At 40.3% G+C, this 22,816-nt stretch overlaps 1 protein-coding gene across 4 annotated transcripts in view; it reads right to left on the reverse strand.

Moving 5' to 3' along the window:
* The window catches only part of SCAPER (S-phase cyclin A associated protein in the ER), a 312,151-nt gene that overhangs the window by 63,138 nt on the left and 226,197 nt on the right, over positions 1 to 22,816 (reverse strand). For all 4 annotated transcript variants that reach the window (XM_066354622.1, XM_066354624.1, XM_066354623.1 and 1 more), the window contains 2 exons: positions 22,129 to 22,252; positions 2,884 to 3,116 (listed from right to left, as the gene is read on the reverse strand). In XM_066354622.1, coding sequence (XP_066210719.1) covers positions 2,884 to 3,116; positions 22,129 to 22,252 — 357 coding nt within the window. The remainder of the gene's footprint in view (positions 1 to 2,883; positions 3,117 to 22,128; positions 22,253 to 22,816) is intronic.

Here is a 22,816-nt window from a genome sequence, read left to right on the forward strand (position 1 = left end):
TAGAAACAGAAAATTACAACACTATGTAAGAACAGGGTGTTAAACAATTGTAGCATAAAGGTGAAAGGGAAAAAAATTAAAAGTAACTATAGCTACTTTAATTTCATAATGAACACTCAATATAAAAAAGGATAGTTTGGCCCTAGCCAATGGCTCAGTGGAGAGAGTGTCAGCCTGGCATATGGACGTCTTGGTCAGGGCACACAGGAGAAGTGATCATTTGCTTTTCTCCCCCTTCTGGCATGGTTCTGTTCTGAAGTGCTGTAGTTGTCAATCCTCTTTTTAAAGTTATTTGGTGTGGAAGATTATGACTACTTTTGTCCCAGTACCTTCCTCCTTTACAAAGGATCTGCTAGCTATAAGAACATATGCATGGATGAATGTATGTTCTCCTGGAAGCCCACTAGGGTTGCATGAAAGCATCTGGCTGGGTCCCTGCCTCCTCACACCTGAGGCATGTGACTGAGTTGTCTGCATGACAAGAATGCAGAGTTGCTGCATCACACAGTGGCCCCATGGAGAAGCTGGGACAGAATGGCATCCATCAGCAGAGACGGCAGGTCACACAATAACCAGGAAGACATGAGGAAACTGGATTGGATCTAGCAACTGAGAGAAAGGCCAGGGAGGGTACAAGTAAGTGCTGTATGACTAATGACTGCAGACCCAAAGTGCCCAGGGCTCTCCAGCAATAAATATGCTTGGGGAGGGAGTGCAGGCAGAGGGAAAGGATAAGTGAACCCAGTAATAAGGATAAGAAAGATACTGAATGAAACAGCAGTTTCCAAGAAAGCAAGACAACAGCCTGACCAGGCGGTGGCGCAGTGGATAGAGCGTTGGACTGCGATGCGGAGGACCCAGGTTCGAGACCCCAAGGTCGCCATCTTGAGCACAGGCTCATCTGGTTTGAGCAAAAGCTCACCAGCTTGGACCCAAGGTTGCTGGCTCGAGCAAGGGATTACGCAGTCTGCTGAAGGCCCGCAGTTAAGGCACATATGAGAAAGCAATCAATGAACAACTAAGGTGTCACGGTGTGCAACGAAAAACTAATGATTGATGCTTCTGATCTCTCTCTGTCCCTGTCTATCCCTCTCTCTGACTCTATCTCTGTAAAAAACAAACAAACAAAAAAACCTCATAATAAAAAAATTAAAAAAAAAGAAAGCAAGACAAGAAACCAGAGGGAATTTAATGATGATGACAGATGCAAATCCAGAAGAGGGCATTTTCTCCTATTAACCCACAGGCAAACTGAATAGAATCTGGAAGCCAGACATCAGTGCCAACTGCAGAGGAGTCAGGTAGATGGGACAGATGACTGATTAACACCAGACAGAAACCTGATGAAAAACCAACATGTCCTTCCTGATTCCAGATTCACAAAGGAGAAAAAGTATGATGTCAAAGTAGGAGTAAATCTACGTGGGGGAAAAGGTGACCTTAGAAGAAAGCAGGGTGACCTTGAACAGGTGGCAAAAATTGCCACATCTCTGTAGTGGAAAGAATGCAGGTGTTGGTTGCCCTGGCTCATTGCTCAGTGGATAGAGCATCAGCCCAACATATGGATGTCCTGGGCTCGAGTCCCAGTCAGGGCATACAGGAGAAGCAACTATCTGCTTCTCTCCTCCTTCTGCTCCCCCATATCTCCCTCTCCCCTTCCTGCAGCCAGTGGTTCAATTGGTTTGAGTGAGGCCTTGGGTGCTGAGAATAGCTTGACTGGTCCTAGTTTCAGCCCCCAGCACTAAAAATAGCTCAGTATTCGAGTATCGACCCCAGGGGGGGGTTTCCAGGTGGATCCCAATTGGGGTGCATGTGGGAGTCTGCCTCACTGTCTCCCCTCCTCTCACATAAGAAGATAAGAGAGAGAGAATACAGGTGCTAGAAGTCTAGCTAAACCCGAGTTCCAGTCTCAACTCTCCTACCTACTTTAGAACTTATTACATAATCCTGGGCAAAACACTTAACCTTTCTGAGCAATTTTTTCACCTATGAAGTCCAAATTAGAAATACTACATTTACAGGGTTGCAAAGCCTCTACTATAATATTTTACCCATAATGAGTACTCTATAAATGGTTATTATTGTAATTATTGTTATATATTACCCAGATTATTATTATATACTTTCCCATAACAATGACTGTTTTAAGTCTGAACCAAAGTTATAACCAGGGATGATCTGGGAAAGAAGAATTCTCAGAAATCCTTTTAGTTAAAAAGAGTTGATAGCAAAAAAGTTATAAAAGCTTAGACACAACATATTCATTATCAAGTATCTAAATATCAAGAATGACAGAGGAGCACTAAATATATTCCTTTTCATTAATAAGATCTGCTTTTTTTTCTCTACAAAATGTGGTGCATTCTCTATGAGGAATTTGTGGATGGTGTTAGGAGAACCACTGATATTACATGGGCCTTGAGATTTAAATTATCTTAACATAATTTTTATTTTTTAAGTGAGCGAGAAAGACAGGGACAGACGGACAACAAGAAGGGAGAGAGATAAGAAGTATCAATTCTTCATTGTGGCACCTTAGTTGTTTATTGATCATTTACTCATATGTGCCTTGACTGGGGGGCTCCAGCTAAGCCAGTGATCTTGCGCTCAAGCCAGCGACCTTGGGCTTCAAGCCGGTGATCTTTGGACTCAAGCCAGAGACCTAGGGTTGTATCTATGATCCCATGCTCAAGCCAGCAATCCCACACTCAAGTCAGCGACTCCGCACTCAAGCTGGATAAGCCTGTGCACAAGTCAGCAACCTCAGGGTTTAAAACCTGGGTCCTCTGTGTCCCAGGCCATTCTCTATCCATTATACCACTGCCTGGTCAGGCAACATAATTTTAAAACACAGAAGAAAATTTTAAGAAACAGCAATTTTACCTGATGAGGTCCTGGACTCGACTGTTAAAAGCATCACCTTGTGAAGGTCTGTTTTTCATTTCCTCTGTTGATATTTTTGGTGTAGCTGGCTGGCTGTTTCCATCTGGTCGATTGGCAATCAGGCAGCCAAAAACCACAGCACTGACTTTGAGAAGTCCAGTGGTCAAGCCTTCAAAAACTTGCTTATTTGTATTTCTTCCCAAAATAACATTATTTTCATCTGGAACATAAACCTAGATGGAAATAAATACAGTAATTGTGTTTAAATAAAACTACCCAAAGTGGACAGAGATGATGTGGAAGATTTCTGGAATTATAAATCTGAAATTCTAGGTGGCTATCTAAATGTTCAAGTGTTGGTTTTGATGTCAGACTGCTGAGTTCAAATCTCAGCTTTGCCCTCGGTAGTTGGGTGACCTTGGGCAGGTTATTATCACCAAGCTTCATATGTAAAAAATGGGTAACAAAAGTACCTAAAGGAAATATTCCCTCCATTTATTTTGTTGTTGTTAATTTAGACATTCTATGAAAGTCACTTTTGTTTAAGACTGCTGGCCACAAGTTATATCTGACCACCGAGCCATTTCTAAGCCAATGTAATTAGAGTAGAATCGTTCTGCAGTGCCTGCTCTAGTTTCTAATTCCCTTTGAAACTCTATCATAGTTATAAAACAGTCCATCAAGCTTCTTCAGGTTATGACTAGCATAACTAGACTATTCCAATATAGAAGGGTATCAGGAGTGGGGTTTGAACTCAGGATTTTATATGAGTCAGGACGAGCTACCTTTTTAAAAATTTTTTTATTAATTTTAATTTATTGTTTACATGGATTCAAGTGTCCCACTGAATATAACACCCTCACCCCCCCCCACACCCCATGTCCCTATTTATACCCACTTTACCCCTTCCTCTGAACTTCCTTCCCCCTTCCCTCTGGGATTTGCTGTCCTGTCATCTGTATCTCTGTTATGTATATATAATTTCACTAATCCCTTCACCTTCTCTGATCCCATCCTCTCAACCCCCTTCCCTCTGACAGCTGTCCCTCTGCTCCCTGTGACCCCGCCTCTGCTTCTATTCCGTTCCTCAGTTCACTTTGTTCATTAGATTCCACATATAAGTGAGATCATATGATATTTGTCTTTCTCTACCTGGCTTATTTCACTCAGCATAATAATCTCCAGGCTCATTCATGCTGTCACAAAAGGTAAGATTTCCTTCTTTTTCATGGCGCATAGTATTCCATTGCATATATGTACCACAGCTTTTTAAGGTACTCATCCACTGATGGACACTTGGGCTGTTTTCAGATCTTGGCTATTGTAAACAATGCTGCAATAAACATGAGGGTGCATATCTTCTTTTGAATCAATGATTTGGTGTTCTTAGGATATATTCCTAAAAGTGGGATAGGTTAGGTCAAAAGGCAGTTCCATTTTTAAGTTTTTGAGGAAACGCCATACTGTTCTCCACAGTGGCTGCACCAGTCTGCATTCCCACCAGCAGTGCAGGAGGGTTCCCTTTTCTCCACACCCTCACTAGCATTTACTGTGTATTGTTTTGTTAACGAGCACCATTAACAGGAGGAGCTACCTTAAACTGCAGTGCAACATTTCTCAAAAACCTCAGTGGTTTTAAACAATACTGCTTTCTTTTTAATTCAAATGACACGCCCACTTCAGGCTGGTTGGGGCTCTGCTCTGCAACCTTACTATCTGTACTCTGAAGCCCAGGTAAAAAAGCAACAACTGTTTAGAGCAATGATTTTAAACTCGTGTGCCACAAGAATTTTTGAAACATGCAATACCTATTTACTCAGGGGCACTGATCTCTTTCCTCTAAGATTGTCAAATAAAAAAATGACAAAAGCCAACTTAGCAATAGCCATCTGGTGTAAGTGTCTTGTCTTGAACCATAAATATATAGGTCATATAATAGAGTTGCATCTTATTGGTCACATTGTATAAGGTTGCGTCTGATTGGTTAATTTTTGGTAACAGAAATCCTTATATATAAGTACAGACACCTGATTTTTTTTAAAATATTTTTTAAGACTTTATTTATTCATTTTAGAGAGGAAAGAAGGAGGAGAGAGAGAGAGAGAGAGAGAGAAGAGGGGAGGAGCAGGAAGCATCAACTCCCATATGTGCCTTGACCAGGTAATCCCAGGGTTTTGAACTGGTGACCTCAGCATTCCATGTTGACGCTTTATCCACTGCACCACCACAGGTCAGGCCAAACACCTGATTTTTTAAAAAGTCACTTTGGAGCAAAAAGGGTACATAATTACTATTATTACTTTTGTTGTAAATCAATCAAAATTATGCCTTTTTTTTCAGATAGGCAAATAATATACTCTTTGGTGTGACACAGCATTTTAGTAATTATGCCATGAGATGAAAATGGTTAAAAACCACTAGTTTAGAGAGAAACAATTTTCCATAGAACTTTCTAAGATGACTGATACATTTCAATTTACACTATTCTATATATGGACCAGTCACAGTTGGCTACTTAGTACTTGAAATGTGGTTAGTGTGACTCAGGGATTGAATTTTTTATTTTAATTAATTTTAATTTTAATTCTGGCTAGTGTATTAGACAGTACAGTGCACTGCAGATCACAGCAGCAGAGAGAAAAAAGATCTAGCCTCACGTCATCATTAAGTGCATTACCTAGAAGTGACAGACACCACTTTTGTTCACACATCACTGGCCAGAAAAAATCAGAGTCCAACCCAAACATAGGGGAGCTCAGCAACGTCATCCTACAATGCACTTGACCAGAGGAGGAGAATAAGAACACCTGGTCCCAGCACTACTGACTGCATAATATTGTTTCTTCCATTTTGACTATATAAACATTATTCACAGCTAAGCTACCATATTTTTCACTCCATAAGATGCAGTTTTTTCCCCCAAAAGTGGAGGGGAAAATGCCCGTGTGTCATGGAACAAATGTTCATTTTTTAAAAGCTGCTGTGGGTTCCCAGACAACTAGAAGAGTATTTGAACATTAAAGTCTCCTCTCATTTGTTAGTCACAGTGCTAATGGCTGTTAATACCGCTGTTGAGTTTACATTGTTGAAATATTATTGTGGTATATTTTATTAAATATTTTAACACACCATTTGGTTCAGAATATTTTTTCTCTTATTTTCTTCCTTAAAACCCTAGGTGTGTCTTATGGAGTGAAAAATATGGTATTTAGTAAATGATTATATTTACTTTCTTGTATAAATTTTTGTTTTCACTCAGATAACTTTTTTCATTCATTGAATTTCCTATTTATATATCATTAATTCATTGTCATTTTTTCTGGTTGAAGTGGAATTTCCTCTCAAGTTCAAACACAGCAGGGATTGCTGATTCTTTCTCTGCTCTCCTGGAGACACACTTCCTGCTCTAGTCTGGGCCTACTACACAGCTCGCACTTGAGAACGCCCTTCACCTTTGTCCTAGGATCTCCTTCTATCCTTCCTCTGGGTCAGAGTCGTTTATTTCTTAGATTCCATGGCATCTTTTCTTCCAATGTAATTCTCTCATTCTGTTGTACGATCTATTCCAACAACTTCCTAAGACAGGGTACACGAGAAGAAAAATTTTGAGACCTAGTATGTCTGAAAATATCTATTTCATCCTTATAGGTGACTGATAGTTTGACTGGATATATGATTTTTGGTTGGGACTAATTTTCCTTCAGAGGTTTGAAGAGCTGCTCCATTGCTTCCTACTTCAGGACTGTTGTTGAGAAGTTCAGTCTGATTCCTAATGTTCTTGTCCATGACCTGTTTTGCCATCTCTGGAAACTTTTAGGAACTTCTTATTTCCTGTATCTTGGTATAGGTCTTTCTTCATTTCTTGGCAAAAACTCGGTGTTATTTTCAACCTGGATTTTTGAAATTTCCTGCATTATTTCTTTGCTAATTTCCTCCCATTCATTTTCTCTATCAGACTTTGGTCCTGAACTGAGCCTCTAATTTTCTATTCTTTTTTTTTTTTTTTTTTTTTAAACAGAGACAAAGAGAATCGGAGAGAGGGACAGAGACAGACAGACAGCAAGGGAGAGAGATGAGAAGCATCAATATTTCGTTGTGGCTTCTTAGTGGTTCATTGATTGCTTTCTCATATATGCCTTGACCAAGGGGGCTACAGCAGAGCAGTGACCCCTTGCTCAAGCCAGTGACCTTGGGCTTCAAGCCAGTGATCTTTGGGCAAGCCAGTGACCACGAGGTTATGTCTATGATCTTACGCTCAAGCCAGCGACTCTGCACTCAAGCTGATGAGCCTGTGCTCAAGCCAGATGAGCCCATGCTCAAGCAGGGCAACCTTGGGGTTTCAAACCTGGGTCCTCTGCATCCCAATCCAACTCTCTATCCACTGTGCCACTGCCTGGCCAGGCTTTAATTTTATTCTATTTTCTTCTTTTGCTTTTCATCTGTAGTTTGTCCTACTTTTTAGGTGATTTCCTTTATTTTCCAGTCCTTCTAACCATGGTTTGCATTCAGTTATATTCTTAATTTTCAGGAGCTATTTTTGGTTTCCTCAATATTTTGTTCTTGTAACATCTTGGTTTTGTTTCATGAACACAGTATTTTCTCATGACTATGAGATTATCTTTTAAGATTTTTTTGTTCCCTGCATGGTCTTGGTTTCCTTTGAGTTCTGACCTTATATTTCAGGTTGTAAGCTTTCCTAAAGATGTGGTCATCTGGGGTTTCCTGCTCACAATTAAGACTGATGCACAGTTAGATCAAGAGTTATCACGATCTTGATCAGATCACAAGCTGGATACAAACTCTGTGTGGTTGGGGGGCTTTAATTTGGATGACTAAGCGGAGACTCAACTTTTTCACTGCAAAACCCCAACTCTCAGTATTTATGCGTCAGTTCTCCCAGACACTTACTTTCACAAGAATGATATCCTTATATCCTCCAAGCCTGAAGTATATAACATGTTCTGCTCATTTTCTCATAGGTCACTGAGAAAGGCATTGAGTATCTCACTGTTTAAGACGTAGATTTTGACTTAATCATTTTTGTATGACTTTTGTATGACACAGTACCTGGTGTTCCCATGTTCTGAGTAACTTGGTTCAATCACCTATCTTTTGCCAGGGTTGGGGGGGGGGCAGCCACTTGTCTCTCCGGGTATCAGATGGGATCCAGGGCATTCAAGATGCCTCTTGTTTAGACTTTTAATGAATCCTCCTCTTTCCAGCCCTACATGTACTTTCATTTTCTGAGATACCTGGTAACTAATTCCCAAGCTTTCTGGAGACCTGTGGCACAAATTTTCCTCTGGCATTCTACCTTTTGCTAATTTAGGTTTTAGCTTTTAGGCAATTGTCTCTCAATCATTTCCCTTCCAGATTATTTTACTTTATCTTATTCCTTCTTTATGCAAGTGAGAGGAGGGGAATAGAGAGACAGACTCCCGCACACACCCTGACTCAGATCCACCTGGAAATTCCCGTTTGAGGCCGATGCTCTGCCCATCTGGGGTCATGCTCACAACTGAGCTCTGTTTAGTGCCTGAGGTGGAGGCTCCAGAGCCATACTCAGTGCCCAGGGCCAATGTAGTCAAACCAATCAAGCCATGGTTGTGGGAGGGGAAGAAAGAGAGAGAGAAAAGGGGGAAAGGGAGGGGTAGAGAAGCAGATAGTCACTTTTCCTGTGTGCCTTGACCAGGAATTGAACCCAGGACACCCATATGCCAGGCAGAGACTCTACCACTGAGCCAACCAGCCAGGGGTGCTTTCCAGATTAAAAACTGGTTGCTTTCCTTACCTTCCCAATCTCTTTGCTACTGAGGATTCAGGATTATATTCATTGGACCTCCAGATAGAGAGAATGGAACTTAGTATTCAATCGACCACATTTTAACATTAATTCAATAAATCCCCTGAAGACACAAATGTCTTTTTCTTTTACACATTTCAAAAAGAACAACAGAAATAAATTTCTGGGTAATGTTGGGATTTTTCATTCATCATAGATTTTTATAACCCTCTCTTTTCAAAAGCCTTAATAATTTTCATCATTAAGTATTTCAAATAAAACACTATGCATGTGTAGGTAGCAATCTTTCACTTATCTGTAAGTATTTCATCGAGTAATTGCATCAAGAAGAAATAAAAAAGACTTGAGATAAAATTAATGTCATTTATTTGTTCACGTGCTCATCTGACACTTGAATATATACCACACACATAGTCAAGGGGTCAGAGGAATGCTCTGCTTGCCCTAAGGGTCACTCAGACCCCACAGACTCTGGTTTTACAAGTAGCCATAATGAACTGCGGTATATTGGTTTACAGAAGAACAGCAAGAACAATATAAAAAAGAGGCATGCAGTAACAAATGTGTTTCAATTCCTGGAGCACAAGAAAAGACAGATAGAAGAGTGCAAATGGCTGGCCAGTTGGCAACAGGAGAGCATTGGCCTAAAGTGTGGAAGTCCTGGGTTCGATTCCTGGTCAGGGTACACAGGAGAAGCGGCCATCTGCTTCTCCATCCTTCTCCCTCCCCCTTTTCTTTCTGTCTCTCTCTTCCCCTCCCACTAGCAATTTGGCCCCAGGCGCTGAGGATGGCTCTATGGCCTCACTTCAGGTACTAAAATAGCTCGGTTGCTAAGCAACAGAGCAGCAGACTCCATATGGACAGAGCATCACCTGTAGGGGGCTTGCCAGGTCTATCCCAGTCGGGGCACATGCAGGAGTTTGTCTCTCTGCCTCCCTGCCCCTCACTTAATAAAAATTAATTAACTAATTAATTTTTTAGAAGAGTGCAAATGGTACTGTATGTGACACTCATGTTATCCTTATTAAACAAACTCAACTGTATGTCCTCTGAAATTATTTACTACAAATTGATGTAACTGCTGATGCTCAAAATGAGAATGTTAAGGTATCAAGAAAAGGCTAAGTTATAAGTCACTCTTATTGGGGGGAGAGACGGAGAATGAAGGATGGAAAATAACAGTTATTAGGTTTTCCCACTATGCCAGGTGCTTAAGCATTTTCCTTGTATCACATTAATAAATCAAAGTTCAGAGACATCAAGGAACATGCCCAATTTGCATAGCTAGTTAATAGAAGCGCTGAGGCTTGAACTTGAATCTATAGACTCTGAAGATCACATGCTTTCTCTTAGCCCACATGGACCTCCTCCCACTGGGCATCTCTTTTACTGAGGATTCTGATTCTGGAGAAACTGTCTCTGACGGAAAGAGGTGAAAATTAGTCACAGGTCAAACACTGCCTTTCTGATGTCTCTTCCATTAAAAAAAATCCAGAAGAGCTTTATTCTTGGCCAAAGGGCAAGAAAACATTGTATTTAAAGGTTGCTGGGATAAATATGGGTGAAATATTTTCACCTCATCATTCAGAAACTGTAAATGTGGTCTGCGGACCAAATGTCACTTCTTCATCGGCCCCAAGAAAATAAGCTCAATGTAAAGTAAATCAGATATATTTTTACACTATCCTCATATTCTTTGTCCATAGCTGACAATTTTTGATTTACTATGTCATTGGGACTTTCTGCTTAATTTTAGAAACACCATTTTGGCAGTTTCTCAGAAAGTAAACACCAGCTGAAAACTTTCTCTGACAACATGGTAGTCATACACAAGACCCCACGGCCTCAGCCTGGCTTGTCAGGCTTGTGGTGAATACTGGGCCCTGGACCTAGGTTGAAAGGCCTTCGCTGGACTGAACCGTCTGTTCCTTTCTCACCATGATTTCCTATTTCCAAGTCTAAGTTAGCCTCACATTCAATTCAATCATGTCATCACACTTTTCCAAACAACTTTTTTATCTAATTTGCTCATTTAGTATCAATCTTTTCACTGCTGAGAATGGAGTTCTCTTTTGCTTATTTCATCTAGAAAAGAATTTCAAAACTGCCTGAATTAAGGCAAGAAAGGGCTTATCTTCAATGAGACAAACAAGTTCTTTCTAGTTTGATAAGAGGAAACCTTAAGGAGAAGCTATCTATGCTGTAAAGCAGTGGTCCCCAACCTTTTTTGGGCCATGGACCAGCCTTTAGGGTGGGACGGATAAATGTATCACGTGACCGAGACAAGAGTCAAGAATGAGTCTTAGATGGATGTAACAGAGGGAATCTGGTCATTTTTAAAAAATAAAATTTCGTTCAGACTTAAATATAAATAAAAAAGAAATAATGTAAGTTATTTATTTTTTTTCTGCAGACCGATACCAGTCTGCAGCCCGGGGGTTGGGGATCATTGCTGTAAAGGATATTCTATTCAGAGTGGTACTCTGTACTTGTCTTTTGTCTAGCTGGATATCACTGTTACTTGCCAGAGGGAAAATAACCCTGCTCTTTGGGGACACCTGGGAGATGAAATGCACACTTACAGCTCCGATATGTGCTTACAGACCAACACTCGAGTTTAAACTTCCTTCCAGTACAATTGCTTGGCCAAGGGTCCACTGTAAGTTGAAGGGCCTGTTCTTTAGAGAAGATGTGCAAGCAACACTCTCCTCCCCTCCAGCCCACGGCCTGGTTTACTGCACACCTGGCTTACCTGAGCCTGGAACACATTCCCTCTGGGGTGGGTGGTCTGCGGAGGGCAAGGGAGGTGACCTTCCCAGCAGGCAGCAGTGCTTGTAACTACCCCCTGCTGGTATGTACAGACCCAGCCTGGGAAAAACAGACCTATGGAGCTTCGGTTTTTCTGAACTTGTCTCTCCAAAGGCAGAAATCTAAAACCACAATCTCTCTTCTACAGACGAAAGGTATTTCCTTTAGTATATTTCTTTAGAACACACCGGTATGGTCATTGTCTTACTCTTAATGTACCAGCAAAGTACAGTTTGATTTCATGTACCTATTTTTAGCACAAATTTTTTCTTCCTCTCAAAAGATATTTGACCTTCTTAAAATCTGCAGATATTTCATTTAGATTCAGAAAGAATCTTAGAATCAATTTTTTTTTATCTCCTATTTGAGGAAACCGTGGTCCCCAGGAGAAAGAAACCATCAGGGCTGGAATCAGTGTGGGGCAATTATTCTAAATCCAGTCCAAGGAGAAACCCAATATTTATGAGATCGAGCCCCTGAGACAAAGTCTTTTAGCAAAATTAAATTAAAGTCATCATCACTTTTAAAAGACAAGCTCATAGTCTTTTTTTCTCTACTACCTCCTACCACCAACGTGGTATCAAAACTTCCTATATTCTATTTTGCAATACAGAAAGATGCTTTTATGAGTGGCATAAATCCATCCTTTGTAATGTGATTCCATGAGAGAGAAAATTAACTTGCTAATCAGTGGTAATTCTACCCAACTCATTTTTAGTAATCTGAGGTTGGGTTTACCTACTTTTAAGTTGTACGGTGTGTTCACAATGGTCAAAATAGGAATTAAGTTCACTAGAAGCCACAGGAGGTTGTTTGGAAAGCTCCTGTCAAGACGGCGTGAAAGCAAAGGGGGAAATGGCAAAACCCTGTGAGGGGCTCTCAGGGCGTCCGCAGGTTTCCCCAGTGTTCCCACCTTTTTACGTCCTCCAGCCAAACTGCCGTTAGACAAAAACAAGTCTGCTCACCACTGATATCTGATAAAACATCTCTACTCGTGTATACTGTACATAAAAACAGAACTCCTGACAGATAGTTACCATATTGATTTACTTGGTTTCAAAGTATAAAAAGAAATTTCATAGGGATAACTAATAGGGTTTCAATATTATCTTTTTAAAAATTTCTACCAATAATACTAAAGAGGTCATTACATTTATTCCCAATGTCATGACCCTTTTCAGTATATTTATTATGCCTTCCAATGTTTATATATTTTGTGCAGCCAAAATCCTAAATAATATAATTTTAGCAAATATGATGCATGCCTTAGCTATCATAATGCTTACCAACTGCTTTGTTACCAATGTTGAATCACATCTTTCTTCCATCATTTCATCTCCTACACAGTAAAAGCCCCAACAGTCTAATGCCCAACGAGGCCCTTCTAGGTCTCTAATAAAATGCCACTGTATCTATAATCCTTTCCAGACTACTTTTTCTTTTAAAAAATGTCAAGCTGTCAGCAAAGCCAAGAAATAGTATACAATGAACTATACTCCTTACACAGATTAACTGATATAATTTTGCTACATTTGCAAAAGTACATTTGAAAAATAAATTTGATTGTAAACTGCACCTATTTTAAGCATCTGCTTTAATAAAATTTGACAAATGTATGCACCTGTGTAAGAACCATCATCATCAAGAAACAGAACATTCTCATCACCCCAAGAAGTTCCCTGTGTTCTTCCAAGTCAGTGTTCTCCACCCCCAGGCTCTAGGCCAGTGGTTCTCAACCTTTCTAATGCCATGACCCCGCAATACAGTTCCTCATGTTGCGGTGACCCCAAACCAAAAAATAATTTTGGTGGCTACTTCATAACTGTAATTTTGCTACAGTTATGATTTGGAATGTAAATACCTGATATGCATTATGTATTTTCCGATGGCTTTAGGCGACTCCGCTGGGGTCGTGACCCACAGGTTGAGAACTGCTGCTCTAGGCAACCATTCATTCATCTATCTGCTTTGTATCATTGTAGCCTATTTTGCATTTTTAGAATTTCAAATTAGCCTGACCTGTGGTGGCACAGTAGATAAAGCGTAGACTTGGAAGGCTGAGGTCGCTGATTGAATCTCTGGGTTTGCTGGGTCAAGGCACGTACAGGAAGCAACTACTATGAGTAGATGCTTCCCTCTTCTCCTTCCTATTACTTCCTCTCCCTCCTTTTCTCTCTCTCTCTCCCTCCCCTCTCTCCAAAAATCAATAAAAAAATCTAGAATTTCAGATCAGTAGAATCATACAGTAGATAGACTTTTAAATCTGGCTTTTTTCCCCACACTGAATAATGCTTCCATGAATTTTGAATAACTCATCCATGTTGCTAAGTGTATCAATAGTTCATTCCTTTGTTGTTGCTAAATATTACTCCATTGCATGGATTACCACATTTGTTTATCATTTCACCTGTTGGTGGACATGTTTATTGCTTAGAAATTTTGTTATTTATGATAAATAAGGCTTATAAGATCATTCTTGTACGAGTCTTTTTTTTGCGTGTGACAGAGACAGAGAGAGACACAGAGAGAGGGACAGATAGGGACAGACAGACAGGAAGGGAGAGAGATGAAAAGCATCAATTCTTCGTTGCGGCTCTTTTGTCTCCTTAGTTGTTCATTGATTGCTTTCTCATATGTGCCTTGACTGAGGGGACTACAGCAGAGCGAGTGACCCCTTGCTCAAGAGAATGACCCTGGGCTCAAGCCAGCGACCTTGGGCTCAAGCCAGCGACCTTGGGCTTCAAGGCAGCGGCCTTTGGGCTCAAGTCATTGACCATGGGGTCATGTCTATGATCCCATGCTCAAGCCAGCAACCCCACGCTCAAGCTGGTGAGCCCATGCTCAAGCTGGATGAGCCTGCGCTCAATCAAGCTGGAGACTTCGGGGTTTCGAACCTGGGTCTTCTGCGTCCTACTCTGATGCTCTACCCACTGCGCCACCGCCTGGTCAGGCTGTACGAGTCTTTTTTTTTTTCAGGGAAATGTTTTAATTTTTGTTGGGTAAATAGCTATGAGAGAGATTGCTGGGATGTAGAGTGAAGCGCTCGTTTACAAGAAACTGCCAAATTTAAAGCACAATTTTGAAACACAAAGATTTGTTAAACTGTATTATCAAGATTCAAGAGAAAGTTCTTTTAAGGAACAACTACACGCTGCAGTGTGGTCTCCATGAAGACTCATCTGCTGCAGCCAAAGGCGTTAACAAGACCTAATATTGCTGCTTGTTCCTCTCTAAACAGACTGCTTTCACAGGTGAGAATGAACTGAGCGAGAGCAGAGGCCAACCATAAAGAATGCTGTTAGTTCATTTCCCACCTCACAAAAAACCCCAAGAGAACTTAGCTGTGTGCACGACCCTTTTAATGTCTGGTGTTACTATTCTTTCATTTACTGGAAAGCCAGAAGGCCTCCAAGTACAAACGCAAAGAAGCCACTTGTAAGCTTCAGAAGGGCAGGCAGACAAGGCATTACTGCAGGGTGCTGGGAGAGACCTGAGCGGGGTTCCCTGTATTCATTTGACCCACAGAGCCCCTCTTCTCTCCACTGTCTCCTCCCCTGCACCCTCCTGTCCCCAGGTCCCCCTCTTGTCTCTGTTTTCTCATGTGTGCACACATGTGTACGTGTACGAGTGTCACCCTCTCTAGATCACTTCATCTCAGGCTTCTGTTCACAGTCTTTCTTCCTCTCTACTAGACAAAAAGGGAGGGAGAACTGTTCCCTTCAATTGCTGACAATAACCTCTGTCCCTTCCACCTGCAGTTTTCTTCCTGCAGCTACAACATTCTACCACCAGGATTCTAGGAGACTACCTGCTCCCATCTGCGTACCATGATTACACACTTTCCTGAATCTCTGAAATGACAGCATCCTGTGTTCAAATTGGCTCAACATGTACATCAAATAGCTGTTATTACCTTGAAGGAATTTTCATAAAGAGTTCAAGAGCTGTTTTAAAAGTTCCTCTGCAGGCATTTTAAAGGTGTTTCAGTTATACAGCTGCAAGTATACAGTCTACAAATGAAAACTTCACTTTCCTTTCACGAGAACAACCATTTTCCAATGAGGAAACGTTTTTAAGTTCAAGGCCACATTTAAGCCCACCAAAATAAGCCCCTGTGTTTAAGTTACCAAGTGTTTCAACTACTGAGGTCCATGTATGTGGCTGATTAAAACCACATAACTAAAAAGTCATTCTAAGTCTCTAAAACTTTTATTTCTATGCTTCTTTAATATATATATATATATATATATATATATATATATATATATATATATATATATATTTGTGTGTGTGTGTGTGTGTGTGTGTGTGTGTACAGAATCTTAAATACAGAAAAGATGCAAATATACTTCAGAATAATGCTGCATCTAGCTATCAGGTCTTAGTTCTACCCATCTGGAAAATTCCTCAATGACTCCTTGAACTTTCATTGTTTTTGAGACATTTCGAAGATCACAGATTATTTTAAAGAACATCCCACAATTTAGATATGTTTGATGCTTCAAGATTAGATTCAGGTTATGCATATTTGGCAGGAATATCACAGAAGTGATGCTGGGTTCTCATGGAGCCTATCCAGTGGCAGACAATACTAATTTGTACATTATCAATAATGTTCACTTTGATCACTTGATAAGGTGGTGAGTGTCACGTTTTTCCACTATAAAGTTACTCTCATTTTGTAATTAATAATAATTTGGTAGAAATGTAATTGTTTATACCTTGTATTTTGGATATTAACCCCTTATCAGACATATGGTTTTCAAATATCTTCTCACATTTCTTTTTTTTTTTTTTTTTTTTTTCATTTTTCTGAAGCTGGAAACAGGGAGAGACAGTCAGACAGACTCCCGCATGCGCCTGACCGGGATCCACCCGGCACGCCCACCAGGGGCGACGCTCTGCCCACCAGGGGGCGATGCTCTGCCCATCCTGGGCGTCGCCATGTTGCGACCAGAGCCACTCTAGCGCCTGAGGCAGAGGCCACAGAGCCATCCCCAGCGCCCGGGCCATCTTTGCTCCAATGGAGCCTTGGCTGCGGGAGGGGAAGAGAGAGACAGAGAGGAAAGCGCGCGGAGGGGTGGAGAAGCAAATGGGCGCTTCTCCTGTGTGCCCTGGCCAGGAATCGAACCCGGGTCCTCCGCACGCTAGGCCGACGCTCTACTGCTGAGCCAACCGGCCAGGGCCAGGGCTCTCACATTTCTTAGGTGGCTTTTTCTCTTAGTTGATGGTCTCCTTTGATGTGCAGAAACTTTTTAGTTTGATGTTGTCCACTTATTATTTTTTTGTTTTTATTTTTTGCTTTTGTTGCTTGTGCTTTTTGTGTCATATCCAAAAAAGCTATCACCAGGACCAATGTCAAGGAGCTTTTTCCTTATGTTTTCTTCTAGGATTTAAGTCCTTAATCTATTTTGACTTAATATTGGGGATGGTATAAGATAAGGGACCAACTTCATTCTTTTGCATATAGATAGCCAGTTTCTTCATCGGCATTTATTGAAGATATGATCCTTTTCCTTTCGTGTATTCTTGATGCCTTTGCATAGTACCAGTTGAACACATGTGGGTTTGTTTCTGGGTTCTCTATTCTGTTCTGTTGGTCTATGTGGCTGTTTTTATGCTAGTTTGTCCTAATCTTAATTATTTCTTTCCATCTGCTAACTCTGGGCTGAGTTTGTTTTTCTTTTTCTAGTTCCTTGAGGTGTAAAGTTAGATAGTTTATTCGAGATCTTTCTTCCTTTTTATTTTTTAAAGTTTCTTTTTTTTTTTTTTTTCTATTTTTTTTTGAGAGAGGAAGGGGCGGGGGTGACAGGAGAGAGGGAAACATCAATTCATTGTTCCACTTAGTTGCATACCCACTGATTGCTTCTCATACAAGCCCTGACCAGGGCTAACTGGCAACCTTGGGATGGAGCCAGAGACCCCAGGATCAAACTGGCAACCCTAGCTCTCCAGGATGACGCCAGTCAGGGCCTCTTTCTTCTTTTAATGCAGGTGTTTATTGCTATAAAATTCCCTCCTAGCACTGCTTTTGCAGCATCCCATAAGTATTGGTATGTTATATATTCATTCGTCTTAAGATAATAATTTCTCTTTGAACCTTTGGTTTTTCATGAGTGTTGTTTAATGTCCACATATTTGTGAATTTTCCAGTTTTCCTTCTCACATTAATCTCTATTTTCATTTCACTGTGGCCAGAAAATATGCTTGGTATGACATCAGTCTTCTTAAATCTGTTGACTTGTTTTGTGAATTAATGTGTGATCTAGCCTAGAGAATGTTCAATGTGTACTTGACAAAAAATGTGTACCTTGGTGCTGTTGAGTGGAATATTTTGGTAGCTATTATTGTCCAAACCCCATTTTCTTACTGATTTTATTTCCAGATGTTATCCATTATTAGAGTGAGATATTGAAATCTCTACTATTATTGCATTGCTGTCCTCTTTTCCCTTTAGTTCTTCTGTTAGCTTCTTACATCTGGGTGCTCTGATGGGTGCCTATGTGTTTACAATTGTTTTATCTTCCTGGAAAATTGTTATAAAATGTCCTTATTTAACTCTTCTGAAGAGTTTTGGCCTTCAAGTCTACTCTGACGTAAGTATGGCCACCCCTGCTCTGTCCTGGTTACTACTTGCACAGATAGCTTCTCCAAGTCTTTCAGTGTCAGCCTGTGTGTCCTTAAATCTACACTGAGTCTTTACAGATGGTATATAATTGAATCTTGTTTTTTTGATCCATTGAGACCTTGTATCTCTTTTTATTGGACACTTTAAGCTACTTACATTTAAAGTAATTCTTGATAAAGGATTCACCATTGCCATTTTATTGTTTTTTTATGTAGTGGTTACTTTGTCTCTCATTCCTCACCTGCTGCCTTCTTTTAGACTGTTGATTTTTTTGTAGAAGCATGCTTTGATTTTTTTCCTTATTTTCTTTTGTGTATTTTTTATAGGTATTTTCTCCATGGTTATCATTGGGTTACATAAAACCTCTTATAGTTTTTTTGTTGTTTGTTTTAGGTGAGAGGAAGAGAGATATTGAGGCAGACTTTCACATGCCCCTGACTGGGATCCACCCAGTAACCCCATCTGGAGGCTGATGCTTGAGAACAGAGCTATTTTTAAAGCCTGAGGCTGATGTGCTTGGACCAACCAAGCCATACTCAGTGCCTGGGGCTGATGCTCAAACCAATTGAGCCACTGGCTGCAGGAGGGGAAGAGGGAGAGAAGGGGGAGAGGGAGAGAGAGAGAAGTAGATGGTCTTCTCCTGTATGCCCTGACCAGGAATCAAACCTGGGCTGTCCATATGCCAGGCCAATGCTCTATCCACTAAGCCACCAGCCAGGGCCATTATTATAGTTATAATAATCTATTTTAAGCTGGTAACAACAGGAATCACATACAAATACTCAACATTTCATGTTGTCACAAAATATATACTTCTATATTATGTATGTACATTAATATATTGTTATAGTTATTTCTATACTTTTGTCTCTTAATTTCTATACCAGAAGTAACAGTGATTTATATACCCTTATAGTATTGTAGCATTCTGAATGTTGGTATATTTACCTTTACCAGCAACCTTTATACTTTCATATGCTTTTGTGTTACTGTTTCGTATCTCTTTATTCCTATAAAATGGACTCAAAAACTTCCTTTACAATTTCTTGTAAGGCAGGTCTCATGGTGATTAATTCCCTCAGCTTTTGTAAATCTGGGAAAGTTTTATTTCTTCATTCCTGAAGGATAGTTTTTATATGTCACCACTATAAATTATATGTCACCACTATAAATCAATGCTGGTTAGCATTTTGAATACATCATCCCACTCCCTTTTGGCCTGCAGGGTTTCTGGTGAGAAATCCACTGACTTTTATGGAGGCTCCCTTGTATGTGACAAGCTATTTTCCTCTTATTGCTTTAAAATTCTCTCTTTTTCTATGACTTTTGACAAGTGGATTTTGGTGTGTTTTTTTTTTTTTCTTTTTTTTTTTGAGACAGAGAGAGAATCAGAGAGAGGGACAGTCAGGGACAGACAGACAGGAACAGAGAGAGATGAGAAGCACCAATCATTAGTTTTTCATTGTGACACCTTAGTTGTTCATTGATTGCTCTCTCATATGTGCCTTGACCATGGGGCTACAGCAGACTGAGTAACCCCTTGCTCGAGCCAGCGACCTTGGGTCCAAGCTGGTGAGCTTTGCTTAAACCAGATGAGCCAGCACTCAAGCTGGGAACCTCAGGGTCTCGAACCTGGGTTCTCCGCATCCCAGTCCGATGCATCCACTGTGCCACTGCCTGGTCAGGCGATTTTGGTGTGTCTCTGTGTGGATTTCTTTGGGTTCATCCTAGCTGGAATCAGTCAGACTTCTTGAATCTAGATATTCATTTCCTTCCCCAGACTGAGAAATTTTATGCTATTGTTTTGTCACTAAGCTTTCTGGCCTGTTCTTTCTCTCTCTCTTTCTCTCTTTCCCCCTCCCTCCTTTTGGTACCACCTTTATGCATATATTGGTCTGTTTGATGGTACTGCATAAGCTCTGTAGGCTTTCTTTACTCCTTTTCATTCTTTTTTTCTTTTTGTTCCTGTGACTGAATAATTTCAAATGACCTGTCTTTGGGAATACTGATTCTTTCTTATGTATGATAAAGTCTACTCTTGAACTTATCTAGCTAATTTTTCACTTTAATTATTATATTCTTCAGCCCCTAAACTTCTGTTTAATTATTTCTGAAAGCAGGAAATTAACACTGAGCTAATAAAATTAACTATTCTGTAGACCTTGTATGAATTTCCCAGTCTTCCCACTGATATCCTTCTTCTGGTCTAAGATCTCACATTACATTTAACTGTCATATCTCCTTAGTCTCTTCCAATCTGTGCCAGTTCCCCATATTCGCTTATCTTTCCTGATATTGGCATTTTTGAAAAGTATCAGTCAGTTATTGTGGAATGTCCCACAATCTGGATTTGGAGATCTAGGTTTGACTCTTGGCTCTGTCATTTACTATGTAACCTTTGACAAGTCAATACCTCTGGGACTAAAGTTTCCTCATCTGTAAAATGGGATAACACTATTGACTTTATGTTTTAAAAATTAAATGAGGCAGTATATATTAAAATGGCCAGATAGCTCAGTTGGTTACAGCATTTTCCTGAAGTGCAGAAGTTGCTGGTCCGATCCTTGAATAGAACACATACAGGCACAGATCGATGTTCCTGTCTCTCTCTCTCCCTTTCTCTCAAAAATCAATAAAATAAACATTTGAAAAAAAAGAAAAATTTAAAAATACATGCCTGGAATATAAGGCCATACAACAGATGCAAAATTGTCCCTGTCTTTCAACTATTCCTAAGAAAATTTTGTGCTAAAATGTCTTGCCCATATTTTCATGCCTTCTTTTATACATAGATAAAACCATATCTAATTTAGCTTCAAATGATGACTTCGTGTCACCACTATAAACAGCCATTGCTGTACTGTGAGAACAGTTCCCTGTCTCATTGTCAGGATGCCGACCTCTAAGGGCGTCATCATTCCCTTTCTGATTTTCGGATTGAGATGTGAAGATCCATTCATTCGCACATATATTCATCACCATTGTATTGAATCTATAGGCCCTGTATGAGGATCTTGGAAACAGTGATTAGTCCTTGCTGATTATATGGCTAGTAGGGGAGATGGACAAATAGCTAATTACATTCACTGCAATCGATTCTATAAAAGATGTATACCAAGGAGCACATAAGAATACTTAACCTGGACTTGGGGAAAGAAGCTAGGCTGGGGAAGGTTTCAGGAAAAAGGTGCCATTATGTCTCAGTTAAGGTCTGCAGAATGTGTAGAAATTAACCAGATGGAGGAGGAAAGAGCGAAAAAGGCACACAGCTTAGAAAGAACTATTAGAACTATGTGCTGAGTATAAGTAAATCAGTTCTGAAAAACAAACCTCCAGCATTGCAAACTTACAGCTTGAGAGTGATTTTGTTCCAATACCTCAGAGACTCAGAAACTTCACCAGGAAATTTCTGGCCCCAGGGCTGTGTTCTGGAGACCGCAAACGACAGGCTTAAACCTTGGGATATTACCCTGTGTGTACCTGTCTCAGCATCTGTGAGCTGAAGTAAAATTTAAGGCTACAACTGGCTGTTTGCTTCCCTTTCAGAAGTACAACTGACAGAGGAGTTTTTTGCTTAAAAAAAAAACAACAAACCCAGAAAGTCAATGGCCATCAAAAATTACTTTTTAAACTGATCTGTTTAGCTGAACTGGCAAGAGAGGTTGTGAGGCCTTCCCAGAGCTCTTCCCTTTCACAGCACTCACTCCTGTGGCCTCACAGGTTTGGCTTTGAGTCCAAAGGACTCTAAAACCCAGTCAAACCATGTAACATTATGGTCCTGGTAAGTGTTACAAGTATATCATCATTAAATATTAGAATTTAGGAGAATCCAACATGAGATTTTCAAATTAAGAGGTTTCTCTGCCAGTCCCTATTTTACTCTCCTCGTCATCTCCACTTCATTCTCCACCTGGGGAGTAAATACGCTGAATTCTTTTCATTTTCTCCACAGGGCATATTTCTCAAACCTTAACTGCTTCTAACTCTAAGCAATAATGTTACCTACCGTCAACTGGTGTACCAAGAGGTCCATTAAGAAGGTAATCTTGTTACTAAACAGAACATCGGTACAGTTTTCTGAACAGTTATTGCAGGTGAGGTTGTAAACATTGATTGCATTGCAGAGAGACCTAAAAGGAGGAGAAAACACCATTTATAAAAACTCAGCAGCTCAAGAAAAAGAAACACACACACACACACACACACACACACACACACAAAACCTCAGCAGCTCTTCTCTAAACAATTAAAATGCATAAAATGAATGGTATACAAAGCAACAGGCATGGAATAGAACTCACTCTAAAAAAAAAACCAAGCCAAATATTAAGGTTCAAGTCCCATCACTAGGATGGAAAAGGCTGTAATATTCATCCAAAGCTCAGTGTTCATTAGCACCTAATACTTGCCTCTTACTAATTTCTCAGTTGTGGTAGCAAACAATGGAACATACTTACCAGTCTACCTGAAAATGTTTTAATAATCTAAGATTAGATAATACCCAGGAACTTTGGGATCTATAAGTCTGAATAACACACAGATAAGGGGTCTGTCAAAGCTCCTGTTGCCAGGTCTGGTCCAGGATAAGGGAAATGACGAGAGAAGGACGCCCATGGAGGGGAACTCTTTCTCTCGGAGATAGGAACCACAGATATCTGGGGAGTGAGCACTACAGCAGCTTGGAGACTGCATGG

This window comes from Saccopteryx leptura, chromosome 13 (genome assembly GCF_036850995.1).
Source record: "Saccopteryx leptura isolate mSacLep1 chromosome 13, mSacLep1_pri_phased_curated, whole genome shotgun sequence".
NCBI lineage: Eukaryota > Metazoa > Chordata > Mammalia > Chiroptera > Emballonuridae > Saccopteryx > Saccopteryx leptura.